Source organism: Rhinoraja longicauda, chromosome 33 (assembly GCF_053455715.1).
Source record: "Rhinoraja longicauda isolate Sanriku21f chromosome 33, sRhiLon1.1, whole genome shotgun sequence".
In the NCBI taxonomy this organism is placed as follows: Eukaryota; Metazoa; Chordata; class Chondrichthyes; order Rajiformes; family Arhynchobatidae; genus Rhinoraja; species Rhinoraja longicauda.
Window position 1 is genome coordinate 2,667,436 of NC_135985.1, and position 26,042 is coordinate 2,693,477.

At 46.3% G+C, this 26,042-nt stretch overlaps 1 protein-coding gene across 1 annotated transcript in view; it reads right to left on the bottom strand.

The window, feature by feature from the left end:
- Window positions 1–7,891, bottom strand: part of fkbp16 (FKBP prolyl isomerase 16) — a 75,129-nt gene extending 67,238 nt beyond the window's left edge. The window contains exons 1-2 of the mRNA XM_078427039.1: window positions 7,341–7,891; window positions 5,760–5,929 (exon numbers count right to left, since the gene is read on the bottom strand). Of these exons, the coding sequence (XP_078283165.1) occupies window positions 5,760–5,929; window positions 7,341–7,806 (636 nt within the window). The 5' untranslated portion in view covers window positions 7,807–7,891. The remainder of the gene's footprint in view (window positions 1–5,759; window positions 5,930–7,340) is intronic.
- Between the last annotated feature and the right edge of the window lie 18,151 nt (window positions 7,892–26,042).

A 26,042-nucleotide genomic window follows, 5' to 3' on the forward strand; every position in this document is an offset into this window, starting at 1 on the left:
CCCCACCTCCTCTCTGATCCTCTCTTCCAGAGATGCTGCCTTACTCACTGAGTTACCCTACACTTTATGTTCTCTGCAAGATCCCAGCATCTGCAGTTAGATTGTGTTTCTTCCTTCATTGTTGTTGTGGTACCTATCTCAAATGCTTCCTCTACCAGTTTGTTCCATATACCTGACCTCCCTCTGTGTGAAAACGTTGCCCCTCAGGTTCCAATTAAATCTTTCTACTCGTACCTTAGACCTCTCCAGTCTAGGTTTTGATTATCCTACTCTGTGAAAAAGACTGTGAAATTCATCCTATCTATTTCCCGTATGATTTTACACACCCCTATAATATCACTCCTCAGCCTCTTATGCTCTTCGGAATCAAGCCCTAGCCTATCCAAACTGTAGCTCAAGTCTTAATCTTGGTAACATCCTCATAAATCTTCTCTGCGCCCGTTCCAGGTTAATGACATCTTCCCCGGAGCACGATGACAAAAACTGAACACAGGACTCCAAGTGAAGCCGCACCAACGCCTTGTGCACAACACAAACTATTATTTCTCTTTCCCACAATCTAGGGCTGTTTATTTAGCTTTCACCTTCCTTCCACCAGGCACTCCAGATTCCTACCACACTCCACAGATGTACGTACAGGTTTGTAGGTTAATTGGCCTCGGTTTTTAAAGAATTGTAAATTGTCCCTAGTGCGTGTAGGATAATGCTACTGTGCGGGATTACTGGTGGGCACGGCTTTGATGGGCTTTAGGACGTGTTCCCACCCTTGGGATTTCTCCAAGATCTTCGGTTTCCTCCCACACTCCAAAGACATACAGGTTTGTAAGTTAATTGACTTGGTATAAATGCAAATTGTCCCTGGTGTGTGTGGGAAAGTGTTAGTGTGCGGGGACCACTGGTCGGCGCTGACTCGGTGGGCCGAAGGGACTGGTTCTGTTCTGTATCTCTAAAACTAAAAACTAAACTAAAACACCAAAAGAGCTATTTCTCCATAGGTTGTTGCAGTGACAGGTTGACCCCTGGCTCAAGAAAAGCATTTAATGTTTGTCAGATTGATTATCAATGTTGTTTAAAGTTGTTTACATATGGATTGCCAACATCTCTGGCAGCATTTTGTGATTTTGGCCCCAATGCAAAAATTCTCATTGATGATAGGAGTCAAGGCAAGTCCAGATGAATTGCCTCCAGTGCAGTGAAATACCATCTGTGTGGCCAAACTGATATTCATGGACGTTTAATGGATCCAGTCCAAATGCTTGATATCTAGCATCTCTGGAGAGAAGGAATGGGTGACGTTTCTGGTCGTTTTGGGTTGGATAATGATAAGCTTTTATGCCTGCCACCTGAACACTTTTCAATCAATTTAGCTGCATTGTTATGAATCCCAAAATGACTTTAGAGTTAGACATGGAATCTGATTAACTTATTTTAAAAGATATGCATTGAATTTCCTTAGACACCTGTTCAATGACCTTCCCAAATAGGATGCGTGAGCCTGGTCTAATGTCCCTCAGATCCTGGACCTGACCTTGCTGTCATGGGCTGAACATTGATGGCATCAGGCACAAAGCTGCCCAGGATTTCCACTTCATGTTAGTCTAACTTCAATCATTCTCAGAATTTAAGTTGAGAGAAAAGTCAAGATACCTTGACTTAGTCAAGATGGAAAGTCTTGACTTTTTCTACCAAGAGTTGATGATCTTGATGGGAGACCATCTGCTGTCAGCACGTTCTCCCCGTGACCGAGTGGGTTTCCTCCGGGTGCTCCGGTTTCCTCCAAAGACGTGCAGGTTTGCAGGGCAATTGGTTCGGTAAAATTGTAAAATTATCCCTCGTGTGTAGGATAGTGTGGGGATCGCTGATCGGTGTGGACTCGGTGGGCCGAAGGGCCTGTTTCTGCGCTGTATCTCTAAACTAAACTATCAAGTTTTGTATCAAGGACGAAGGCTGATGCACAAGGTCTTCTATCTGGGTCAAGGTAGACGTCAAGGTAGAGAATTCCATACTTTCACAAGATGTGTAAAACAACCTTATCTTTCTACTCGTATTGATTCTTCATGTCTACGAGTTTCACTACATTGTGGTTTGCAATGCCTGTAGTTTGGTAGGTGTTGCTGCTTGTTAAGGCAGGGCAGCATCGTGACACATCTAGTAGAGTTACTGAGAGTAGAGTAGAGTTACTGCCTCACAGCTCCATTGACCAGATTCAATCCTGACTGCCAGTGCTGTCTCTGTGAAGTTTGCATGTTCTCCCTGTAACTCTGCAGATGTCCCTGGCTGCTGCAGTTTTCTCCCACGTTGCAAAGATCTGCAGATTGATTGGTTAATTGGCCACTGTAAGTTGCACCTAGTCTCTCGGTGAGTGGTTGAATCTAGGGGGGCAAACTGAGTTTCCTCCGGGTTCTCCGGTTTCCTCCCATGTCCCAAAGATGTGTGGCGCTGTGAGGCAGCAGCTCGACCAGCTGCACCACCTAATGGGTGCATGTTCTGCGTGCTGTCTGTGCATTGGCTATTCAAAAACAGGACTGTTGATAAAACTATGAAATACGCATGAGATAAAAGGGAATCTCGAAACCCTTTGAAAGGATGTTTTGAGCATTTTTTCTTTCATGATTTTCAACGTGTCTGGCCAGCTGCCCACTGCTCCTGGCTTCGTGTTTCATGGCGTTAGAATGATGTCCCACCGTCCAAGGAGCACGACAACAAAGATGCTGGGAGCTGAGCAGATATAAAAATCAAACGCCTGTTAAACGTAGCCTTGGCAGAGGAAGATGAAAGGGCCAGCATGGCAATGACAGGCAGCTTGTTGACTTCACCTAGCTTGGCTTTGCACGAGATGTATTGATTCTGTGCGCAGGGAGTGCCAATGAATGTGTGTTATCGCAGCGGTGTGGAAGCAGGGCCGGAGGGGCCAGTGAGACCGAGCTGTTTGAAGGTTTCCTGTGACTGAGCAACAACAGTTCCTGCAACGCAACTGAACATTTCCTCCTTGTGAAAACAAAGGAGTTTGGTGAGTGCACATCCCTCCCGGTTCACACAGCACTGAGAGTGTTCGCTGTGTTCCTCACTGTATCCACAAACTCTAAACTCTAGAAACCTACAACGTTTTTAAGAGCTTAGAGATACAGCGCGGAAACAGGCCCACCGAGACCGCGACGACCAGCGATCCCCGCACACTAACACTATCCTACACACACTAGGGACAATTTACACATACACCAAGCCAATTAACCTACATACCTGCACGTCTTAAGAGTGTGGGAGGAAATCGAAGATCTCGGAGAAAACTCACGCAGGTCACGGGGAGAATGTACAAACTCCGTACAGATAGCACCTGTAGTCGGGATCGAACCCGGGTCTCCAGCGCTGCAAGCGCTGTGAAACAGCAACTCTGCCGCTGCACCACCGTGACCGCCCAACAAGTGCTGGAGTAACTGAGTGGGTCAGGCATCTTTTCTGGAGAACATGGATAGAGTCTTAGACATGGAGAGTCATAGTCGATGACTCAATGCCTGTTGTCCAAGGATAGATGACATTTTGGGTCAGTACCCATCTTTAGACTGATGTTTATTTAGGCATGTGTAGGAACTTTGATACTTAGTTCAGAGATACAACACGGAACCAGGACCCTAGGCCCACTGATTCCATGACGAGCAACAATCACACCAGGGGCAATTTACCAAAACCAATTAGTCTACAAACCTGAACGTCTTTGGAATGTGGGAAGAAACCGGGGCACCCGGAGAAAACCCACGCAGGTCTCAAGGAGAGCGTGCAAACTCCGTACAGACAGCACCTTTGGTCAGGATCAAACCCGGGCCTCTGGCCCTGCATCACTAGTTTTGACCGGCATCTCAGAGCAGCATTAAAGTATCTGAGGAATGCCACAAGTGCTATTTTTGGGATAAAATATTTAGCAGGTTTCTTCCTGCTTTTCATTTGAATGCAAAAACATTCCACAGCGCGAGCAATCATAGAATATCCTGCATCAGCATCAGCAGAAACAAACTGTAAGAAAATAACTGCAGATGCTGGAACAAATCGAAGGTATTTATTTCACAAAATGCTGGAGTAACTCAGCAGGTCAGGCAGCATCTCAGGAGAGAAGGAATGGGTGACGTTTCGGGACCCGTTTCGGGACTTCTCCCCTGAGATGCTGCCTGACCTGCTGAGTTACTCCAGCATTTTGTGAAGTAGAAAAAAACCTGGTCATTTACATTACTGTAGTTTCTTCCAGACTGTTTCTTTTGTCGTATGTCCCAAACAGAACAATGTAATTCTTACTTGCAACGGCACAACAGAATATGTAAACATAATACCCTGTAAAAATATAATACATTAAAAAAATTTAGTAACCTGCAGGGTTATGGCGGCACGGTGGCGCAGCGGTAGAGTTGCTGCCTCACAGCGCCAGAGACCCGGGTTCGATCCTGACCATGGGTGCTGTCTGTATGTTCTCCCCGAGACCTGCCATTGGTGGAGCGGGAGCACGTGGCCGCTGGCTGGGTGAGGTCACCTGGGGCGCGGGGCGGTGACGTCACCCTTTGTCCCGTATTTGGGAGTGAGGAAGTTGGCAACCCTACCAATACGGGACAAGGGCGGTCCCGTGCGGGTCAAACTAATTTAGCCCACAATACGGGATGTCTCGGCTAATACAGGACAGTTGGCAACCATAGTGGAGTGTGAGCACAATACATCCCTGTTGCATCCAATGGCCAATTTCCATGTTTAAAATGCTATGTAAATGCTTTGGTTGTCTTGTGAATATGAAACTTTGTGATATCTTTACCTTTTTTTTGGTTTGTTTTGATTTTTTTGTTTTGGTCACAGTTTCAGATCCTTATCAAATTCTATAAACTGGTATTATGTTCAAACATAGAAACCACCCCCAAGGAATCCTTAACTTCCAAGAATCGAATGTTTGAGTAATTCCAAACGATGGACAAACAATAGGTGATAATGAAGTCAACATCTCACGAGAATCCAAAGAGAATCTCAACTCATTTCTATTTATTAATTTCCATTTCCATGAGGATGTAAATTTTATAAATGGATAATGATCTGTCATTCATAAGAAATAAAAATAAAATGTTGGAAATAGGGACCCTAAAACACATCCTTCAAAAAATGTTAATTCTCATTCCCCTTCTGAGTCTACTGACTTTTATGTAAACTCTGGTTTCTAGGTTTTGTTTAGATGTTCCTCATTTTCTATTTTTAATCAGGTGTAACAAGGATATGATTCAATGGATATGACAATGTAGTTGCAAGCGTACCAATGAAGGATCTACAAGGATGTTGCCAGGGCATGAGGGCCTGAGCTACAGGGAGAGGTTGGGCAGGACAGGACTTTATTCCTTGGAGCGCAGGAGGTTGAGGAGCGATCTTGTGTATAATCATGAGGGGAATAGAACGGATAGATTCACAGAGTCTTCACCCAGAATTGGGAAATCAAGAAAGATTTGATAGGAGCCTGAGGGGCAACTTTTTCACTCAGAGGGTGGTGGGTGTATGGAACGAGCTGCCAGAGGAGGTCGTTGAGGCTGGTACTATCGCAATGTGTAAGAAACATTTAGACAGGTACATGGATAGGACAGGTTTGGAGGAATATGGGCCAAACCCAGGCAGGTGGGACTAGTGTAGATGGGACATCTTGGTTGGCATGGACAAGTTGGGCCAAAGGGCCTGTTCCCGTGCTGTATATGACTCTGCGACTCTATAAAATCGGAATAATGTGAATGCATAGAAATAAGACTGACCTTAATAACGTCGCCATCACCGAGGTGGAACGTCAACTTTGGGTCTCTGTCTATGATGGTCCCGTCCTCCAGAACTCCCAGCAGCTTCATGGTCACCTCTTGGCCCACAGTAGGTCTGGTCTTCTCCCCTTGCCCTTCCTTCAGTATTTGTTTCTGAAGAAGCCAATTGCCTGAAAGGTGAAGATGATGGAGTGGTCACTTGGCATCTGTTTCTAAAGTGAAGGACCGGAGGTGTTGAGGAAACCAAACTTGACTGGCTAACCCAATTATACTGCAGGTTGCCTGGCAATACAAGCTAAAGATTTAGAAACAAAGAACTACAGATGCTGATTACTGCCAAAGATAAGCACAAAGTGCCTACGAGCATCAGTGCCATTTTGGGTCGGGTCTTCGACCTGAAACGTCACCCAATCATTCTCTCTCATTGAGTTTCTCCAGCACTTTGTGTCTATCTTCACAAAAGCAACAGAGTTGTTCTTGAAGTGTAACTATTCACAATATTAGAAGCTGCTTACTCGTGACTTTGAAAATAATTTTAAAAATATGTTGTCCAAACCTCCAAGTAATGATCTGTAAACTTGTAAACCATCAGCTATGTAAAACAGATTGTCTGGCATTTGCTGCATTTGCTGACTATAGAGGCCTTCTGTGCGCTGACTGGCTGTTGCATTCCCCTACGTAAAAGCAAGGGCCATTTTAAACTACTTAGTTGGTGGAAAGGGCAAGGGGTGCTCTGCAGTTATTGAAGGTTCCCCCTTTCAACTCTTTTTAGTTTAGTTTAGAGATACAGCGCCGAAACACCTTCGGCCGACCGAGTCCGTGCCGACTAACGATCACCTATACACTACTTCTATCCTACACACACACACTAGGGAAGTCAATTAACCTACAAATCTGCACGTCTTTGGAGTGTGGGAGGAAACCGGAGCACCCGGAGAAAACTCACGCGGTCACGGGGAGAACGTACAAACTCAGTACGGACAGCGCCCGTAGTCAGGATGAAACCCGGGTCTCTGGCGCTGTGAGGCAGCAACTCTACCGTTGCACCACCTTTACTATATTTAATAGTAAAATTGTAAGTAGTGTAACATAACAAATATTGATTTAAAAATCCTGTAACCAGTTTCCAGAGAAATGAAGTCACACAGATATAATTACCTTGTCGTTAAAGAAAATGCCTGTTTCAAAATTAGTCTCATGGAAAATGTTATTCATCGTTGAAAATGTGTGTTTACTCCTGCATTTGAGAACATTCAATGCTTCCTGCTAACAATTAAAATGACTGAATGCTTTATCTATTTGTCAGGGTTCCAGAGAAATAAAATAATCATTTGATAAATGAAGAAATTATGCTTTTGTTAAACACTGTAAATTATAAGAGATCATCTTTAATCACTCGTGATTTAAAATGTTATCTCAGGCTATAGTTTTTAACATTTAAAACAATAGGATGATTTAATTTGTGTATTTGGATCGAGATGTTTATTTACAGTTTACTGCTTTAGAAAGCGCCCATTTCTAGCTTAAAATGGAGACAAAAGCCAAATTATCCACTTAGCGGGTCAGGGGGTCAGTACTTGCCTGTGATGCCAATCCAGCTCTCGGAGTGACAAGTATTCACAGAAGTGCCAACACAACGCTCTCCAAAACCGTCAATCTCAAAAAATGGAACCAGTGAGTCATCAGCTCCCGAACCTCGTCTTGTGTTGGGAGGCAGCTGGAACCGAACGGCTTTGCACAACCTTGCAACTTTGTCCACTTTCGTTTGTTCTGTCTCGTCGGGTCCCACCGATCCCTTGTCGGACTCGTTCATGGTTTTCGGAGCTGCGTTGTCAACAGGCTTTGGACCTTCAGCTGATGATGCTGCCGGCGTGAGATGGTGCTTATCCCTTTCAGCAACCATGGCCTTGCCATCTGCACTGGCTTTGTGTTGTGTACACGGCTGACTCTCTTCCTCGTCGATCCAATTATCTCCCGACTCTTCATCGTCTTCCGCCCAAGCCTCGCCATCTGGACTGCCCGGCGGATGCACTGAGTGGAAGAACATTTCAACCAACCGACCCCTCCTTCCCCTCGGTCACTTGTTCCAGACTCGCAAAGTGTTGCAAGACAACGCTCAGTTGCAGAGTCACTTGGAGGCCATCAGTCCATTAGTCTCCTGTTCACAAACTAAAGCCACACAATGTGAGAAAGGGGCGAACTAGTTCACCAACAGACCAAGATATGCACAGCAAAGACAGCACAGGCAGACAGCGATACACCATGAAGGGCTAAAATGGTGTCACAAGTCCACCAAACAATACCAGTAAGGCTTCTGCAGGGATAATCCCTGCAGATTAGAGTGGGAAAATCCTGTCTACAAGGTATCATTCAAAGTTAATTATGTCAAGCAACCCATGATTCCTTTCAGTTTTAAATATAAAAATAATTCCAAGTTTTGTATAATCGACACGGGAAATTATCCCAGCGGTATCTTTGATGGTCGCAGTGTTACTGTACACCTCGAATGCTCAGATATAAACCCAGGGTTTCCTGTCTTTATTTTGCCCTCTGCAAGGCTAATCTACCCTTGCAAATGCCACATTAATGATGCTGGCTGATTGCCTCTTAGTACTAACTGCACGTGAGATTCCAGAGGCAACAAAGGTCTCCAGATTTATAGACCTTTCGGGTCTGAAGTGTCTCGACCCGAAACGTCCCCTTTTCCTTTTCCCCAGAGATGCTGCCTGACCCGTTGATTTACTCCAGCATTTCGTGTCTATCCATGGTCATTTATGTAGTTCTTAATTTAGTTTAGACATGGAAGCGGGCCTTTCAGTTAATAGACAATAGACAATAGGTGCAGGACTAGGCGATTCAGCCCTTCGAGCCAGCACCGCCATTCAATGCGATCATGGCTGACCACTCTCAATCAGTACCCCGTTCCTGCCTTCTCCCCATACCCCCTCACTCCGCTATCCTTAAGAGCTCTATCCAGCTCTCTCTTGAAAGCATCCAACGAACTGGCCTCCACTGCCTTCTGAGGCAGAGAATTCCACACCTTCACCACTCTCTGACTGAAAAAGTTCTTCCTCATCTCCGTTCTAAATGGCCTACCCCTTATTCTTAAACTGTGGCCCCTTGTTCTGGACTCCCCCAACATTGGGAACATGTTTCCTGCCTCTAATGTGTCCAATCCCCTAATTATCTTATATGTTTCAATAAGATCCCCCCTCATCCTTCTAAATTCCAGTGTATACAAGCCAAATTGCTCCAGCCTTTCACCAAAGATAGACACAAAGTGCTGGAGTAACTCAGCGGGTCAGGCAGCATCTCAGGAGAGAAGGAATGGGTGACGTTTCGGGTCGAGACCCATCTTCAGACTGATGTCAAGGGGGCGGGACAAAGGAAGGATATAGGTGGAGACAGGAAGATAGAGGGAGAACTGGAAAGGGGGAGGGGAAGAGAGGGACAGAGGAAATATCTAAAGTTGGAGAAGTCGATGTTCATACCACTGGGCTGTAAGCTGCCCAAGCGAAATATGAGGTGCTGTTCCTCCAATTTCCGGTGGGCCTCACTATGGCACTGGAGGAGGCCCACAACAGAAAGGTCAGACTGGGAGTGGTAGGGGGAGTTAAAGTGCTCAGCCACCGGGAGATCAGGTTGGTTAAGGCGGACTGAGCGCAGGTGTTGAGCAAAACGATTGCCGAGCCTGCGTTTGGTTTCGCCGATGTAAAGAAGTTGACATCTAGAGCAGCGGATGCAATAGATGAGGTTGGAGGAGGTGCGGGTGAACCTCTGTCTCACCTGGAAAGACTGTTTGGGTCCTTGGATGGAGTTGAGGGGGGAGGTAAAGGGACAGTTGTTGCATCTCGTGCGGTTACAGGGGAAAGTTTGGGGTGGTTTGGGTAGGAAGGGACGAGTGGACCAGGGAGTTACGGAGGGAACGATCTCTGAGGAACGCAGAAAGGGGAGGGGATGGGAAGATGTGGCCAGTGGTGGGGTCCCTTTGGAGGTGACGGAAATGTTGGAGGAAACTGTTTGTTTCTGTGTCAGATGCCGCGATCCACTGAGACAGGATGAGGTTGGTTATGTTTCTCCAGTGAGTCATTAATTCTCATGGATCGAGCTCTGACTCCCATCCCAGTCATTGCAAGGTATAGGCTGAGAGAAGTATTTACACTGTACTTTCCGCACATACGTCACACCACCCACTCTTCCTGCCTCCTTTGGCAACATCCTGTTGACTAATCCAAGGAGAGTCAAGTCTGGAGAAAGGTCTCCATCTAAAAGACTCTTACCCATGTTCTCCACAGATGCTGCCTGACCTGCTGAGGATCAGAAAGGGCAAGTGCTTGGTCCCATTTTAACACTTCACTAGGGTTGCCAACTGTCCCGTATTAGCTGGGACATCCCGTATTTTGGGCTAAATTAGTTTGTCCCGTACGGGACCGCCCTTGTCCCGTATTAGTAGGGCTGCCAACTTCCTCACTCCCAAATACGGGACAAGGTGACATCACCGCCCCGCGCCCCACGTGACCTCACCCAGCCAGTGGCCACGTGCTCCCACTCCACCAATGGCGGCCGCCCGGCCCGGACGGGAGCATGTGGCCGCTGGCTGGGTGAGGTCACGTGGGACACTGGGCGGTGGCGTCACCTTGTCCCGTATTTGAGAGTGAGGAAGTTGGCAACCCTACTCCAGCACTTAGTGCCCCTAGGAACCTAATGCCCGGATTAGACTGGCACTTACAACAACAATAAAACAGTATCCACCCACCACAGATTTAATAAAGGCTCAGTGGTGGCACGGTGGCGCGGCAGTAGAGTTGCTGCCTCACAGCGCCAGAGACCCGGGTTCCATCCTCACAACGGGTGCTGTTGGTACAGAGTTTGCACATTCTCTCAGTGACCACGTGGGTTTTCTCCGGGTGCTCCGGTTTCCCCCCACACTCCAAAGGTGTACAATTCTGCAGGTTAATTGGCTTCTGTAAAATGGAAAATTGTCCCTAGTGTGTACGATAGTGCTAGTGTGTGGGGATTGCTGATCGGCATGGGCTCGGTGGGCCAAAGGGCCTGTTTCCGCGCTGTATCTCGAAAGTCTAAACTCACCGGCACATCCAGGACATTCCTATTGCTCAATCGGTTCGGGTTGATTATGTTTCATGACAAAATATTGGTTGTAGCACCAATGTTTTTATCAATGCATCCTTGTAGTTATTATTTCTCCTGGGCATGGGGCATGGGGCATGGACACCTGGGATTGGGCCTTGCATTCAAGACTTTGAAAAATAATTTATTTCAGGACAGCAATTACATTGGTTTACATTTACAAAGCTCCTTTAAAATAGACACATTATGAAGGGGAATGTAATAAAAAAGGAACTGCAGATGCTTGTTATATACCAAAGATAGACACAATATGTTGGGGTAACTCAGCGGGTCAGGCTGCAACTCTGGAGAACATGGATAGGTGATGTTTCAGGTTGGGAGACTTCAGACTTCAGACAATAAGATGGGAATCTTTGTTCTCTTTAATATGTTTTGTATATTATTTAATATACTTTGTTCTCTGTAACAGTGAAAGACCTGGTTAGAGTGGATGTGGAGAAGATTTTTCCATTAGTGATCGAGTCTAGGACTGAAACGTCTCCCATTCCTTCTCTCTGGAGATGCTGCCTGTCCCGCTGAAGTACTCCAGCTTTTTGTGTCTATTTTCGGTTTAAACCAGCGTCTGCAGTTCCTTCCTACACATTTAGTGTGAAGGGGTGACCGCTGGTCAGCATGAATTCAGTGGGCTGAAGGGCCTGTTTCCACACTGTATCCTTTAATTAAACAAAGAGCATTGGATCGCCATGTGGGCAGGTGTTCGCTAACATGAGGAAACCAGAAGCAAAGAGGAAAAGAGAATCTCAAAAATCAAGAACCACTGTGCTTCAGTACCCCTACATCTGAGTTACCTGTGGGGAAGTGACACCTGAGCCCAATTTGGTCTCATTAACCATCTTCATAAGCAACAAAACACTATGACTGAATCCATATCTGAGGAAGGGTCTTGAACGAATGGTATGTTGGCATTCATAGCAAGAGGATTTGAGTTTAGGAGCGGGGAGGTTCTGCTGCAGTTGTACAGGGCCTTGGTGAGATCGCACCTGGAGTATTGTGTGCAGTTTTGGTCTCCTAACCTGAGGAAAGACATTCTAGCCTTAGAGGGAGTACAGAGAAGGTTCACCAGATTGATCCCTGGGATGGCGGGACTTTCATATGAGGAAAGACTGGATAGACTGGGCTTGTACTCGCTGGAATTTAGAAGACTGAGGGGGGATCTTATAGAAACATATAAAATTCTTAAGGGGTTGGAGAGGCTAGATGCGGGAAGATTGTTCCCGATGTCGGGGGAGTCCAGAACCAGGGGTCACAGTTTAAGGATAAGGGGGAAGTCTTTTAGGACCGAGATGAGAAAACATTTCTTCACACAGAGAGTGGTGAGTCTGTGGAATTCTCTGCCACAGAAGGTAGTTGAGGCCAGTTCATTGGCTATATTTAAGAGGGAGTTAGATGTGGCCCTTTTTGCTAAAGGGATCAGGGGGTATGGAGAGAAGGCAGGTACAGGCTACTGAGCTGGATGATCAGCCATGATCATATTGAATGGCGGTGCAGGCTCGAAGGGCCGAATGGCCTACTCCTGCACCTATTTTCTACGTTTCTATGTTTCTATGTTTCTATGACCCGAAATGTCACCTGTTCCTTTTCTCCTGAGATGCTGCCTGACCCGCTGTGTTACTCCAGCATTTTGTGTCTATCTTTGGTGTACACCAGCATCAGCAGTTCTTTCTTGCACTATAAATCAGATGTTACAGTCTTACTAGAGAATGAGAGATCAAGTGTCTGAACCTAGTTGTGCACCTGGCCATCTTCTCAAAACTTGCCTGGACCAACTCCTTGGAGTTTTCAGTTTAATGTAGTTTAGGGATGCAGCATGGAAACAGGCCCTTCAGCCCACCAGGTCCATGCTGACCAATGATCACCCGTACACGAGCTCCGCCCTACACACCAGGGACAGTTTATACAGAAGCCATATTAACCCACAGACCTGTACGTCTTTGGAATGTGGAGGAAACCGGAGCATCCAGAGAAATATCACGAGGTCACGGGGAGAACGTACAAACTCTGTACTGACAGAAAACGTAGTCAGGATCGAACCTGGGTCTGTGGCGCTGTGGGACAGCAACTCTATCACCGCTCCACTGTGGTTTAGTGGAAATCTTCATCTTTTTACTGGTATGGTGCAAGGTCCTCACCTGCTTTGAATGGGCATTGGCAGCACAGGTGAAATGCCTCAGTGACCACTGGCCAGTGGCACTCACCTCCATTGTGATGAGGTGTTTCGAGAAGTTGGTCATAATCAACTCTGCCTCAGTAATGACCTGCAGCTGCCTCAGCCCGGCTCCCACTAACTACCACAGCTCAACAGCGGATGTGGTCTTGATGGTTCTTCACTTTGTCCTGGGCCAAGTGGACAATAGGGACATGTAGTATAAGAAAATAACTGCAGATACTGGTTTAAACCCGAGATAGACACAAAAGGCTGAAGTAACTCAGCAGGTCAGGCAGCATCTCTGGAGAGAAGGAATGGGTGACGTTTCAGGCCGAGACCCTTCTTCAGGCTGTTGTTCATCAACTACAGCTCAGTGCTCAACATCATCATCCCTTCCAAAGTCATCGTTAATCTCAGGAAATGGGTCTCTACTCCTCCTTGCAACTGGGTCCTCCACTTTGTCATCGTCCGTACGGATTGGCAACAACAGTTCCTCCTTACGGACCAACAGTACATGGAGATATTCTTGTGGTGTTAACCTCTGTAGTGGTTTGGTGCCTGGCTAGGGATGTGTTTAAGGCTGTGCAGGGAGGTTCACGAAGCTGCTATTTGATGGGAAGAAAGTGTTCCTGGATCTGGAAATGGGAGGCACAGTTGTTGCCTCACAGAGACCCGGGTTCAATCCTGACTACGGGTGTTGTCTGCACAGAGTTTGTACGTTCGCTCTGTGACTGCGTGGGTTTTCTCCTGGTACTCCAGGTTCCTCTCACATTCCAGTGGTGTGTAGGTTTGTTGGTTAATTGGCTTCTGTAAATTGTCCCTAGTGTGTAAGATCATGCTAGTGTTCGGGATGATCACTGGTCAGCGCGGACTCAGTGGGCCAAAGTGGCTGTTCCCACGTTGTATCTCTGAACTAATCCAAACTAAACTAATTTCAGGAAGGATGCAAAAGATTTGGAGAGGTTGCTGACAAGGCTTACCAGCATGCTCTCTGGGTGTAAGGGCAAGAGGAGAGGTTGGCCAAACTTGGATTGTTTCTCTGGAGCGTGAGAGGCTAAGGGAAATCCTGAGAGAAGTATCTCAAATTGTGAGGGGCATAGATGAGGTAGACAGTCAGAACCTTTTTGCCTAGGGTGGAAATGTCAAATGCTAGAGAACATAGGTTTAGTGTCAGAGGGGGTAAGTTTAAAAACAGATGTATGGGACACATTTGTTACTCAGAGTGGTGAGTGCGTGGAGCACATTGCTGGGGTTACTGATGGAAGCTGATATGACAGTGGTTTTTAGGAGGTTTTTAGGCCGACACATGAATATGTGGGGAATGGGAGGGATATGGATCGCGTGCAGGCAGAGGAGATTAGTTTAACTTGGAACATACATCACATTTGGCACATCCATTGTGGGTTGAAAGGCCTGTTCCTGTTCTATGCGCCAGGTTTAACAAGGTTAAACTATCAATGAATCTCAATATCGAGGAGAATCAAGAATCATCGTCTTTCCCCATTTATGACACGTTGCACGAGAAGGTTTTCTCTTCCAACGACTAGCTAATTAAATTATTGCATCGTATGGGAGGCGCATTCCCAATCTCGTTGTACCCCTGTACAATGACAATAAAGATATATTGTATTATATTGTATTGTATTGTTGCCCAAAAGGCAGTTTCAGTTGAACTCGGGGAGATGTGAATCTAGGCTTTGCATTCAACACGAATTTTGTGCAGATGGCAGTCACCTTATACTGTAAGTGGACTTAGAAACTATACAATTAGCTGATTGAATAAAATTGTGTGCTTTTTGATTCTTCCACATTATTCAACTGTGCTGTTTGGATTAAATAAGGTAAGAGACTATTGGTAGACAGAAAGTGCTTCAGCAACTCAGCGGGACAGGCAGCATCTCGGGAGAGAAGGAATTCGTGACGTTTCGGGTCGAGACCCTTCTTCAGACTGAGAGTCACGGGAGACCCGAAACGTTACCCATTTCTTTTCTCCAGAGATGCTGCCTGTCCCGCTGAGTTACTCCGACATTTTGTGTCTATCTTCGGTTGAAACCAGCATCTGCAGTTCCTTCCTACACAAGAGTCTATTGGTGTTGAAAGGTCTAATGGTGCTAAACTTTGAGGCCTGCGGTTTTTGTCAGCCTCAGAGTAAAGGTGAAAGAATATAACATTCATCGTTGAGGAATGTTGTGATGTTGAATTTGAACCAATTCCAATCACCAGGATTCTACAGCATGGAACTCTCGCACTGTCTCACTATATTTCTGAAGCATATCAAGTCTCTCCGCTCCAGCTTTCTTATCCCTATTTCCCCACTCTACTATTTAACCCCGAAGAGTAAACCAGGATCCATCTTCTTTTGTTTTGAGATCCCATTACAGTCTCATTTAGAGATACAGCGTGGAAACAGGCCCTTCGGCCCACCGAGTCCGCACCGACCAGCACACTAACACTATCCTGCACACAACGGACAATTTACAAATTTTACCAAAGCCAATTAGCCGACAAAGCTGTGGGAGGAAACCAAAGCACCCGGAGAAAATTCACGCAGGTCACTGGGAGAACGTGCAAACTCCGTACAGACTGCACCCGTGGTCAAGATTGAACCCGGGTCTCTGGTGCTGTAAGGCAGCAACGTTCTACCGCTGCGCCACCGTGCTTCCCATTGATGACTTGTATTTGGCTTAAATCATAACACCTGCAGCCCAGAAAGACACAGAGTGCTGGAGTAACTCAGCGGCTCTGTGGAGAACATGGATAGGTGATGTTTCACAGAGTGCTGGAGTAACTCAGTGGGTCAGGCAGCATCTCTGGAGAACATGGATAGGTGACGTTTCACAGAATGCTGGAGTAACTCAGTGGGTCAGGCAGCATCTCTAGAGAACATGGATAGGTGACGTTTCGGGTCGGGACCCTTCTTTAGATTGTTTGAAGGGGGGAGGTTGGAAAGAAAGCTGGAAGAGAGGAGGGGCCAGGGCAGAGCTCGGTCAGTAATGGAGTGAGAATCTTAATGACGAAGTTCACAAACTTTATTGCTGCATTGATACATCACTGTATTCACAAAGGCTTGCTGAATACAGCACGCAAACTAGTGTTGGCTTCAATGCAACATGACCTGTTGACATGCACGAGAACGCTGAGCCGTGCGTACTTTGGTCCAAGCGGAGGGTTTGGTGAAGATCTTCAAAGACAAGGGAGAGAAGCAGAGAGGGCAAGAGGGGCCACATCACAAGACCAGGATCAGGGCAGCCCAGGAGAAGAAATCTGTGAAACCTAATCACGGAGTGAAGCTTTATTGCTATGAACTGGTCCCAGTATGTGAACGGGAAGTTTCAGTGAAGCGTGAATGTGATAAAATGCGGGAAGAAAAGCCAAATGGAATTTGCTGCTGGAGAAGGCAGCAGAGAGAAGCAAACACTGGGCCAAGAATATTCTACTTTGGCAGAAACGTGAAAATAGGGTCTGCATGGATCTTGAATTACCTTAAATGACCTTCACAGATTGTAGTTGAATCATTGTATCCATGGACTCATTAAAATGAATATTGTGAATGAGAAGGGTCTGTCTGAAGAAGGGTCTCGACCCGAAACGTCACCCATTCCTTCTCTCCCGAGATGCTGCCTGACCTGCTGAGTTACTCCAGCATTTTGTGAATAAATCGATTTGTACCAGCATCTGCAGTTATTTTCTTATAATATTGTGAATGAGAAGTTGTTTTATTGGTTTTTTCTATCTTGGATAGAAATTGGTTAATCAGCTTCTGTAAATGGCCCCTAATGTGTAGAATGGATGGGAAAGTAGAATAACATAGAATTGGTGTGAATGGGTGATTGATGGTCAGTATGGACTCAGAAACAAAGAACTGCAGATGCTGGTTTATAGCAAAGATAGAGACAAAGTGCTGGAGTACTTCAACGGGTCAGGCAGCATCTCTGGGGAGAAAGGATGGGTGATGTTTCAGGTTGAGAGCCTTCCAGTCTGAAGAAGGGTCCTGTCCCGATACATCACCCATCCTTTTCTTCCAGAGATGCTGCCTGACCCGTTGAGTTACTCCAGCACTTTATGTCTCTCTTCTCTTTGCTAAAATTGCTGAACCAAAAAGGCTGCAGTCCAGAAATTCCTACACATAACTCGATACAAAAAAAAAGTGCCGTGCTACAGTATTCAAAATGAGCTAAATCCGGTTGAAAGTAAAATCGGGAAATTCAATCCTTTTTGCAGTGGAGAACTTCACCAGACGACATTAACAGACATATCATGGTTAACCTCTGTTCCCCTGCGCAATTTATCTTTCAACCTCGCTGATTTGAAAAATAGCATTGACTTCAATGAATTAAAAAACTGCAAAGACTGGAACAATTGAACGTCGAATAGTATAGCAGAGAAACAGGCCCTTCGGCCCACAAGCCTGTGCCGAACATGATGGAAAGTTAAACTGATCTCCTCTGCCCACCCTCTGTGAAGTTCTCCCTCCTTTCCTCTGACAGCTCTTGATTTACTGAATATCCCTCCATTCTCTGAATAACCATGTGCCTATCTAAGAGCCAGCCATATCAACGTCCACCACTGCCCCTGGCAGTGCAGTGCGTTCCAGGCACCCACCGATCTCTCTGAAAAGAAAAGTTGTCCCACATTCTATAAGAAAATAACTGCAGATGCTGGTACAAATCGATTTATTCACAAAATGCTGGAGTAACTCAGCAGGTCAGGCAGCATCTCGGGAGAGAAGGAATGGGTGACGTTTCGGGTCGAGACCCTCCCACATATCTCCTTGAACCTTTGTCCCCCTCAACATTGAGCCATGCCTTCTAGTCTTCGACATTTCCAGCCCAGGAATAAAACTTCTGACTGACTACCCTATTTGCCTCTCATCATAATAATAATAATAATAATAATAATAATAATAATATTCATTTATTGTCATTGCAACGAGTACAACGAAATTTAAAAATAGCCAATCCTGACGGTGCGTAAAAACATATATGCAATAAATGCAAAAACAAATAAATACAATTATATTAAGTACAAAAGTTTTAACAGTGTTGCCTAGTGCAGATGGTAGTGTTCAGTTCTCGTATGGCCCTGGGGTAAAAACTGTTCTTAAGTCTGTTTGTTCGGGATTTGATCGACCTGAAACGTCGACCAGAGGGCAGATGAACAAACAGACGGTGGCCGGGGTGGGATGGATGTACTTTTATATATCACTAGACCAAGTGGACCCATTGGGCCCAAACCTCTCCTGCATTGGTGCAGCACCCTCTCCTCCCCCCCTCCCACTCCCCTCTCCACCCCTCCCCCCTCCCCTCCCCCTCCCCTCCCCTCCCCTCCCCCCTCCCTCCCCTCCCCCTCCCTCCACACACCCTCCCCTCCCTCCACACACCCTCCCCGCAGGGTCTCGACCTGAAACGTCACCCATTCCTTCTCCAGAGATGCTGCCTGACCCGCTGAGTTACTCCAGCATTTTGTGTCTACCTTCAACATACTGTATACCTTCTTTACCGATCTACCTACATGTGCTGCCTCTTTCAAGGACCCAGTGCCCCAAGATCTCTCATAAATGCTGTTGCCATTAACTGTACACTTTCCTCTTGCATTTAAACACCCAAAGTGCAGTACCTCACGATAAAATCCAGACCAATTTATGCACATAGGTTTGTACGTATTTACATTTGTTTGCACATACAAAAAGACGGTGTAAGTGCAGGTGAACGAGAGGACTGTGATATCTCGGGCTGTTCCATCGTTCATTAAATGTTGATTACCCTGCAGCTCTGACACTAAGCAGTACTTCCTTGTCATTCTTATCCCCTAAGGCTGCCCCACCTGCACAATCACCCCGTTGATATTGGTCACTGATTACCCGCCAGGTTCTCAGGAACGAAGATGGGAAGAACCGCAGCAGTGAGAATGTCTGTAGACCGATAAATATGTGGCTCTTTACAAGAGTGAGTTAGGAGTAGGGTGTTTCGCCCCTCAGCGCCGAACGCCACGGGAGATTATTTTACCCTGTGGCTCTCAAACTGCACAACCCCTCCCTCTTCTGTTGTGGGGTAGACTGAGTGCTGGAGTAACACAGCGGGTCAGGCAGCATCTCTGGAGGACATGGATAGGTGACGTTTCACAGAGTGCTGGAGTAACTCAGCGGGTCAGGCAGCAACTGTGGAGGACATGGATAGGTGACGTTTCGGGTCGATACCATCTTCAGAAATTACATATTCCTGCATAAATGTTTTCAGATTTTTCAGATTGATTACGGGGGGGGAGCTGGAAAGGAGAGATGGGGGCGGGACAAAGCCTGGCAGTGACACCCAAGTCACACCAGGTTCTCGTTTTCATCCTACAAACAGCTCACAATGGCCTGCTTCCTTTATCATCGTTACTTTTTTGCATATTGTTGTGAGGCAAATGAGAATTCCAATTTACTTAAACTTTATTTAAGCTTTAAGCAACTCATTTCGGTAATACACATCTTCAAAGCGTCTGGAGATTATCGCTGATTCTGCAGGCCTCGCCCGCCCGAGAGTCTCGCACATGCGCACACTTCACATATCTTACATTCATTGTCCTTTATCTCTCCACATCACCGTCTATATCTCTCGTTTCCCTTATCCCTAACCAGTCTGAAGAAGGGCCTCGACCCGAGACGTCACCCATTCCTTCTCTCCAGAGATGCTGCCTGTCCCACTGAGTTACTTACTTACGCTGAGTTACTCCAGCATTTTGTATCTATTGAGTGATAGGTGGATACAGGTTGGGGGGGGGGGGGGGGGGGGGGGAGGGCGGGGAGATTCTATGGCAGATGGGTTGTGTAAGTGACAAAGTCTCTAGGTGACAAGAAGACCAGAAGGTGTCAGATAAGGAGATAAGGAGTGAAATGTAAAGCCAGATGGAGTGAGCTTACAGATAGAAGCCTGTCTAGGTCATAGAGTCATAGAGTGATACAGCGTGGAAACAGGCCCTTCGGCCCATTACATCCACTGACTTGCCCTCCACAGTCGCCTGCCGCAAAGAATTCCACAGATTCACCACCCTCTGACTAAAGAAATTTCTCCTCCATCATCTCCTTTCTATAAAAACGTCCTTTAATTCTGAGGCTGTGACCTCTAGTCCTAGACTCTCCCACTAGTGGAAACACACCTCTCCACATCCACTCTATCCAGGCCGCTCACTACTCTGTAAGTTTCAATGAGGTCGCCCCTCATTCTTCTAAACTCCAGCGAGTGCAGCGAGTTCAGTATTTGCTGAATATAGTTTATGGCACCAGGTATCACAGAACATAGATATAAAAATAGCAGTATAGGAATAAAAAACTGCAGATGCTGGTTATAATCGAAGGTAGACACAAAATGCTGGAGTAACTCAGCGGGTCAGGCAGCATCTCGGGAGAGAAGGAATGGGTGACGTTTCGGTACCCGAGATGCTGCCTGACCCGCTGAGTTACTCCAGCATTTTGTGTATTAAAATAGCAGCGTCAGATCTGTCCTGAGAACACTCACACACACCCAACGTAATTGAGGTAAACAAGTTATAGCAGTCCCCTGGGGAATAAGGCTTTCTGGGGACTATCACAGGCTTGCAGGGAGTTTCAGCTGGACATTTTTCTCCCCAGGCAGGGATTAAACGGCATGCATTTTCTCAGGGGTTTTGAAATTGTATGAAAAGACATAATTAGTTCAGAGATACAGCTTGGAAACGGGCCCTTCGGCCCAACGACCATCGGTCATGTGTGTTGGGAGGTATTTGTTCACAAAATGCTGGAGTAACTCAGCAGGTCAGGCAGCATCTCAGGAGAGAAGGAACTGTGGATGCTAGTTTACACTGGAGAGAGGCAACAAAAATTGTGGAGTAACTCAGCGGGTCAGGCAGCAACTCTGGAGGGAAAGAATGGGTGACGTTTCGGGTCGAGACCCTTCTTCAGACCATTGATCACCTGTCCGCACTAGTTCTATGTTATCCCTCTTTTTCCTTCACTCTCTATGTGCTTGGGGCAATTTATAGAGTCCAATTAGCTAGATAGAGCTCTTAAGGATAGCGGAGTCAGGGGGTATGGGGAGAAGGCAGGAACGGGGTACTGATTGAGAATGATCGGCCATGATCACATTGAATGGCGGTGCTGACACAAAGGGCCGAATGGCCTCCTCCTGCACCTATTGTCTATTGTCTATTAACCTACGGACTTGCTCATTTTTGGGATGTCAGAGTCATAGAGTGATACAGTGTGGAAACAGGCCCTTGGCCCACCTTGCCCACACCGCCAACAATGACCCAGCTACACTAGTCCCTCCTGCCTGCGCTTGGTCCATATCCCCCCAAACCTGTCCTATCCATGTACCTGTCTAAACTGTTTCTTAAACGTTGGGATAGTTCCAACCTCAACTACCTCCTCTGGCAGCTTGTTCCATACACCCACCACCCTCTGTGTGAAAAGGTTACCCCTCGGATTCCTATTAAATCTTTTCCCCTTCACCTTGAACCTATGTCCTCTGGTCCTCGATTCCCCCACTCTGGGCAAGAGACTGATGTGGGAGGATACCGGAGCATCCAGAGGAAGCCATGCGGTCACGGAGAAGGTGCTGACGTGCGAGCTCCGCACAGACAGCGCCTGCGGTCGGGATGGAACCCGTGTCTCTGACGCTGTACGTGCTGTAAGGAAGCAATGCCCAATGGCCAATCAATGCATGGGAAGGCAACACTAATCAAAGCATCCAATTCCTGGTCACCGTAATTGCAAACAGATCAACACATGAAGGAGTTTAATTTTCCGTGACTCAGGCTCATGAATTTATCCAAGTTTCCACCATGAAAGAAGCCCCTGCCACATTCTCTGAATGAGCTACTCATTTAGCTCTGTGCCTGCATAGAATTCCACATTATCCCCATTTTATTATATTCTGCACGCCCAGCTTAATTATTTTCATTGCCCTGATTCGTTAGTTGGCCTGTAATTACTTAAACGTTGCTTGCTACAAGTTTTGGTTACATTTTCCTAGAATGCTTTTAGGTTTCGTTGAAACCTGCTTCTGGTTCAGCAGAATGTTTGACTCCTTGCTGTGCCACACATGATTACCCACTCACAGCGGAGGCATTTATTTCAGGGTGATAGTAACTCCAATTTGCCAGCTTAATCAAAGAATGAAGGAATCGTGTGTCATGGAAGGCCATGCAGTCCATTCTGTTTGTGTTGGTTCCTCACTTCAGTTCACTTTAGTTTATTGTCACGTTTACCGAGGTACATTGAAAAGCTTTTAGTTTAGTTTAGTTTAGAAATACAGCGTGGAAACAGGCCCTTCGGCCCACCGAGTCCGTACCGACCAGCGATGCCCGCACTTTAACACAATCCTATACACACTAGGAACAATTTTTACATTTACCAAGCCAATTAACCTACAAACCTGTACGTCTTTGGAGTGTGGGAGGAAACCGAAGATCTCGGAGAAAGCCCACGCAGGTCACGGGGAGAACGTGCAAACTCCACACAGACAGCACCCGTAGTCGGGATCAAAAGGTTTGAAAGACCTATCCATAAAGTCTCACTACCCCACACTCCTGCATTTTATTCCTCTTTAGTTTTATTATCGGGTAAATTTACAGGGTCTATTGCCCAGAGTAGGGGAATGGAAAACCAGAGGACATAGGTTTAAGGTGAGGTGGGAAGGATTTAATAGTTAACTGAGGGGTAACATTTTTTACACAAAGGGTGGTGGGTGTGTGTAGCGAGCTGCTGGAGGAGGTAGTTGAGGCAGGGACTAAACGTTATTCCCTTTATCCTGTACCAGTGCACTGTGCACAGCTTGATTGTAATCATGTATAGTCTTTTCACTGACGGGGTAGCGAACAACATAAAGGTTTTCACCGTGCCTCGGTACATGTGACAGGGTGGCATGGTGGAGCAGCAGTAGAGTTGCTGCCTTTTAGCACCAATGACCCGGGTTCGATCCCGACTACGGGTGCTGTCTGTACGGAGTTTGTACATTCTCCCCGTGACCCTCGTGGGTTTTCTACGGTTTCCTCCCACACTCCAAAGACGGACATGTTTGTAGACTAATGGCTTGGTAAAAGATTGTAAATTGTCCCCAGTGTGTGCAGGATAGCGTTAGAGTACGATGATCGCTGGTCAGCACGGACTCGGTGGGCCAAAGGGCCTGTTTCCGCACTGTATCTCTGAACTAAACTGAGATATTAATTTTACCTCAGTTTGCTGCCAAATTCAACAGAGCAATCTCTCCAGGTTGGGTTGGGTTTATTATTGGTTAAATCACTGTCTTTTCTGATAAATGTGGCATTAGCTACTCACAGGGAGTTCATTAGGGGGGAAAAAAAGGGCCATTTACCTACCAGAAAACTCAGCCAAGAAAAACATGCAGCATTAAAATTGCTGACAAACTTATTTGCACTAGGATTAGTGACTGGGAGCCAAGCCTATGTGTTTATGAAGCACATTGATTTGCAGCATCTGTTTGAGTGAAGTTAGACCTTCAGGCAGTTTATTTTCTAAGGATACCTATGGCAAGAGAGGGCTGGGCACGTCGGGGCATTAGGAACCAGTTTACCTTGTTCTGCAAGTCTATGAAACAGAGAGAGAGAGAGAGAGAAAGAGAAACAAAATCTCAAGGTTCAGTTTAGTCTCTGTGGACATATGAAAGGGCATATTGTGCACTTATAAATACATGGCCGCACTCCCACAAAGGTGCAACTTGCTGCACTTTTTAGTAAATGTTCTGATTTAACGTATAAAGTTACAATGAAATTGAAATACTTAGCACGCTTCTAATCATGGTTAGATGTGTACGAGCCCATTGCAGAACAGCTACTGGCTGTGCCGTCTTCATTTGCTGCCTTTTAGAATTCTTAGAGGCTCCCTGAATTATTATCAGACAGACATTGCAGTGAACATGTGAACATAGAACAGTACAGCACTGGAACAGGCCCTTCGGCCCACAATATCTGTGCTGAACATGATATCAACTTAAAAGTTAAGAATAAGGGAGAGCCCATTTAGGACTGAGATGAGGAAAAACTTTTTCACCCAGAGAGTGGTGAATCTGAGTAATTCTCAGTCACAGAAGGCAGTGGAGGCCAATTCACTGGATGTTTTCAAGAGAGAGTTAGATTTAGCTCTTAGGGCTAACGGAATCAAGGGATATGGGGAGAAAGCAGGAACGAGGTACTGATTTTGGATGATCAGCCATGATCATATTGAATGGCGGTGCTGGCTCGAAGGGCCAAATGGCCTACTCCTGCACCTATTTTCTGTGTTTCTATGTTTCTATGTAAACTGATCTCGCCTACCTGTACATGATCCATACCCCACCCTGCATATTCATGTGCCTATCTAAAGGCCTCTTAAATACCACTGTCAACATTTCAGGGGCGGCACGGTGGCGCAGCGGTAGAGTTGCTGCCTCACGTCGCCAGGGAACCGGGTTTGATCCTGACTACGGGTGCTTTCTGTACTGAGTTTTGTACGGTCTCCCTGTAGGTTTTGTAAGTTCTCCCGCGTAGGTTTTCTCTGGGTGCTCCAGTTTTCTCCCACATTCGGTTAGTCGGCACGGACTTGGTGGGCCGAAGGGCCTGTTTCCTTGCTGCATCTCTAAACTAAACTAAACTAATGCATGAGCAGAGTCAGGAACATTTAATTGGGCAAGGAATGTGTTTCCAATTGGTGCTATTTAGGGTATGTGGGTGTGTCTGATGCTAAATGAAGACAGTGCAGAATACCAATGATGAGAGACAGGAAATCATTTGAGGTGGCATAAGTACGATTCGGACTATAGGTTGGGGTTGCCAACTTCCTCACTCCCAAATAAGGGACAAAAGGTGATGCCATTGGTGGAGCGGGAGCACGTGGCCGCTGGCTGGGTAAGGTCACGTGGGGCGCAGGGCGGTGATGTCACCCTTTGTCCCTTATTTGGGAGTGAGGAAGTTGGCAACCCTACTAATAGGGGACAAGTGCGGTTCCAGTCCAGGACAAACCAATTTAGCCCAAATTACGGGATGTCCCGGCTAATACAGGACAGTTGGCCACCCTACTATGGGTGCAGTCTGCACGGGATCTGTACGTTCTCCCTGTGACCTTGTGGGTTTTCTCTGGGTGCTCCGGTTTCCTCCCACACTCCAAAGATGTCCATGTGTGTAGGTTAATTGGCTCTGGTAAAAATTGTCCCTCATGTACAGGATAATGCTAGTGTATGGGGTAGTCGCTGGTCGGCATATAGAATCAAAATTACCCCTGATTTGTATGCATTGGTTTGGTGAAGCAGATTTAAGAGGAGGCCCATGTATCTTTTTGAACAATTCACCATTTTATTTCTGTCAAGGTGGTTATATGAAGGCAGAAGATAGACACATCATAAAGCTGGAGTAACTCAGCACGTCAGGCAGCATCTCTGGGGAAAAGGAATAGGTGGCGTTTTGGGTTGAGAATTTTCTTCAGATTGAGAGTCAGGGGAGAAGGAAACGGAGATCCTCAAAGTAGGCATCTTATCTTCAAAGTAGGTGTACCTTGAGCAAAGCTCTTCTTATGTCCATGAATAGTACAGCTTATACATGTGGTGTGCCTTCTACCAGCCAATGGTTGTCCATAGCCCTTTACAACTCGTGAGTTGTAGTCATTGTTGTAAAGTGGCAATGCCTTCATACACAACAAGATCCCACAAACTCTATCTTTCAACAGACCCCCATCTCTAAACTAAAGCCCTAAACTTTCCTTTGTCTATGCTGTGACCCTCCACCTCTTCCTCCCACAATTTTGATTCAGCTGAGGTCTGTTTTTCACCCATATCATATCATATCATATATCATATATATACAGCCGGAAACAGGCCTTTTCGGCCCTCCAAGTCCGTGCCGCCCAGCGATCCCCGTACATTAACACTATCCTACACCCACTAGGGACAATTTTTACATTTACCCAGCCAATTAACCTACATCTAATGTTTCTCAGCTCTGAACTGCAACAGGTGCTGAGCAACCTGCCGTGCAAGGCCTAC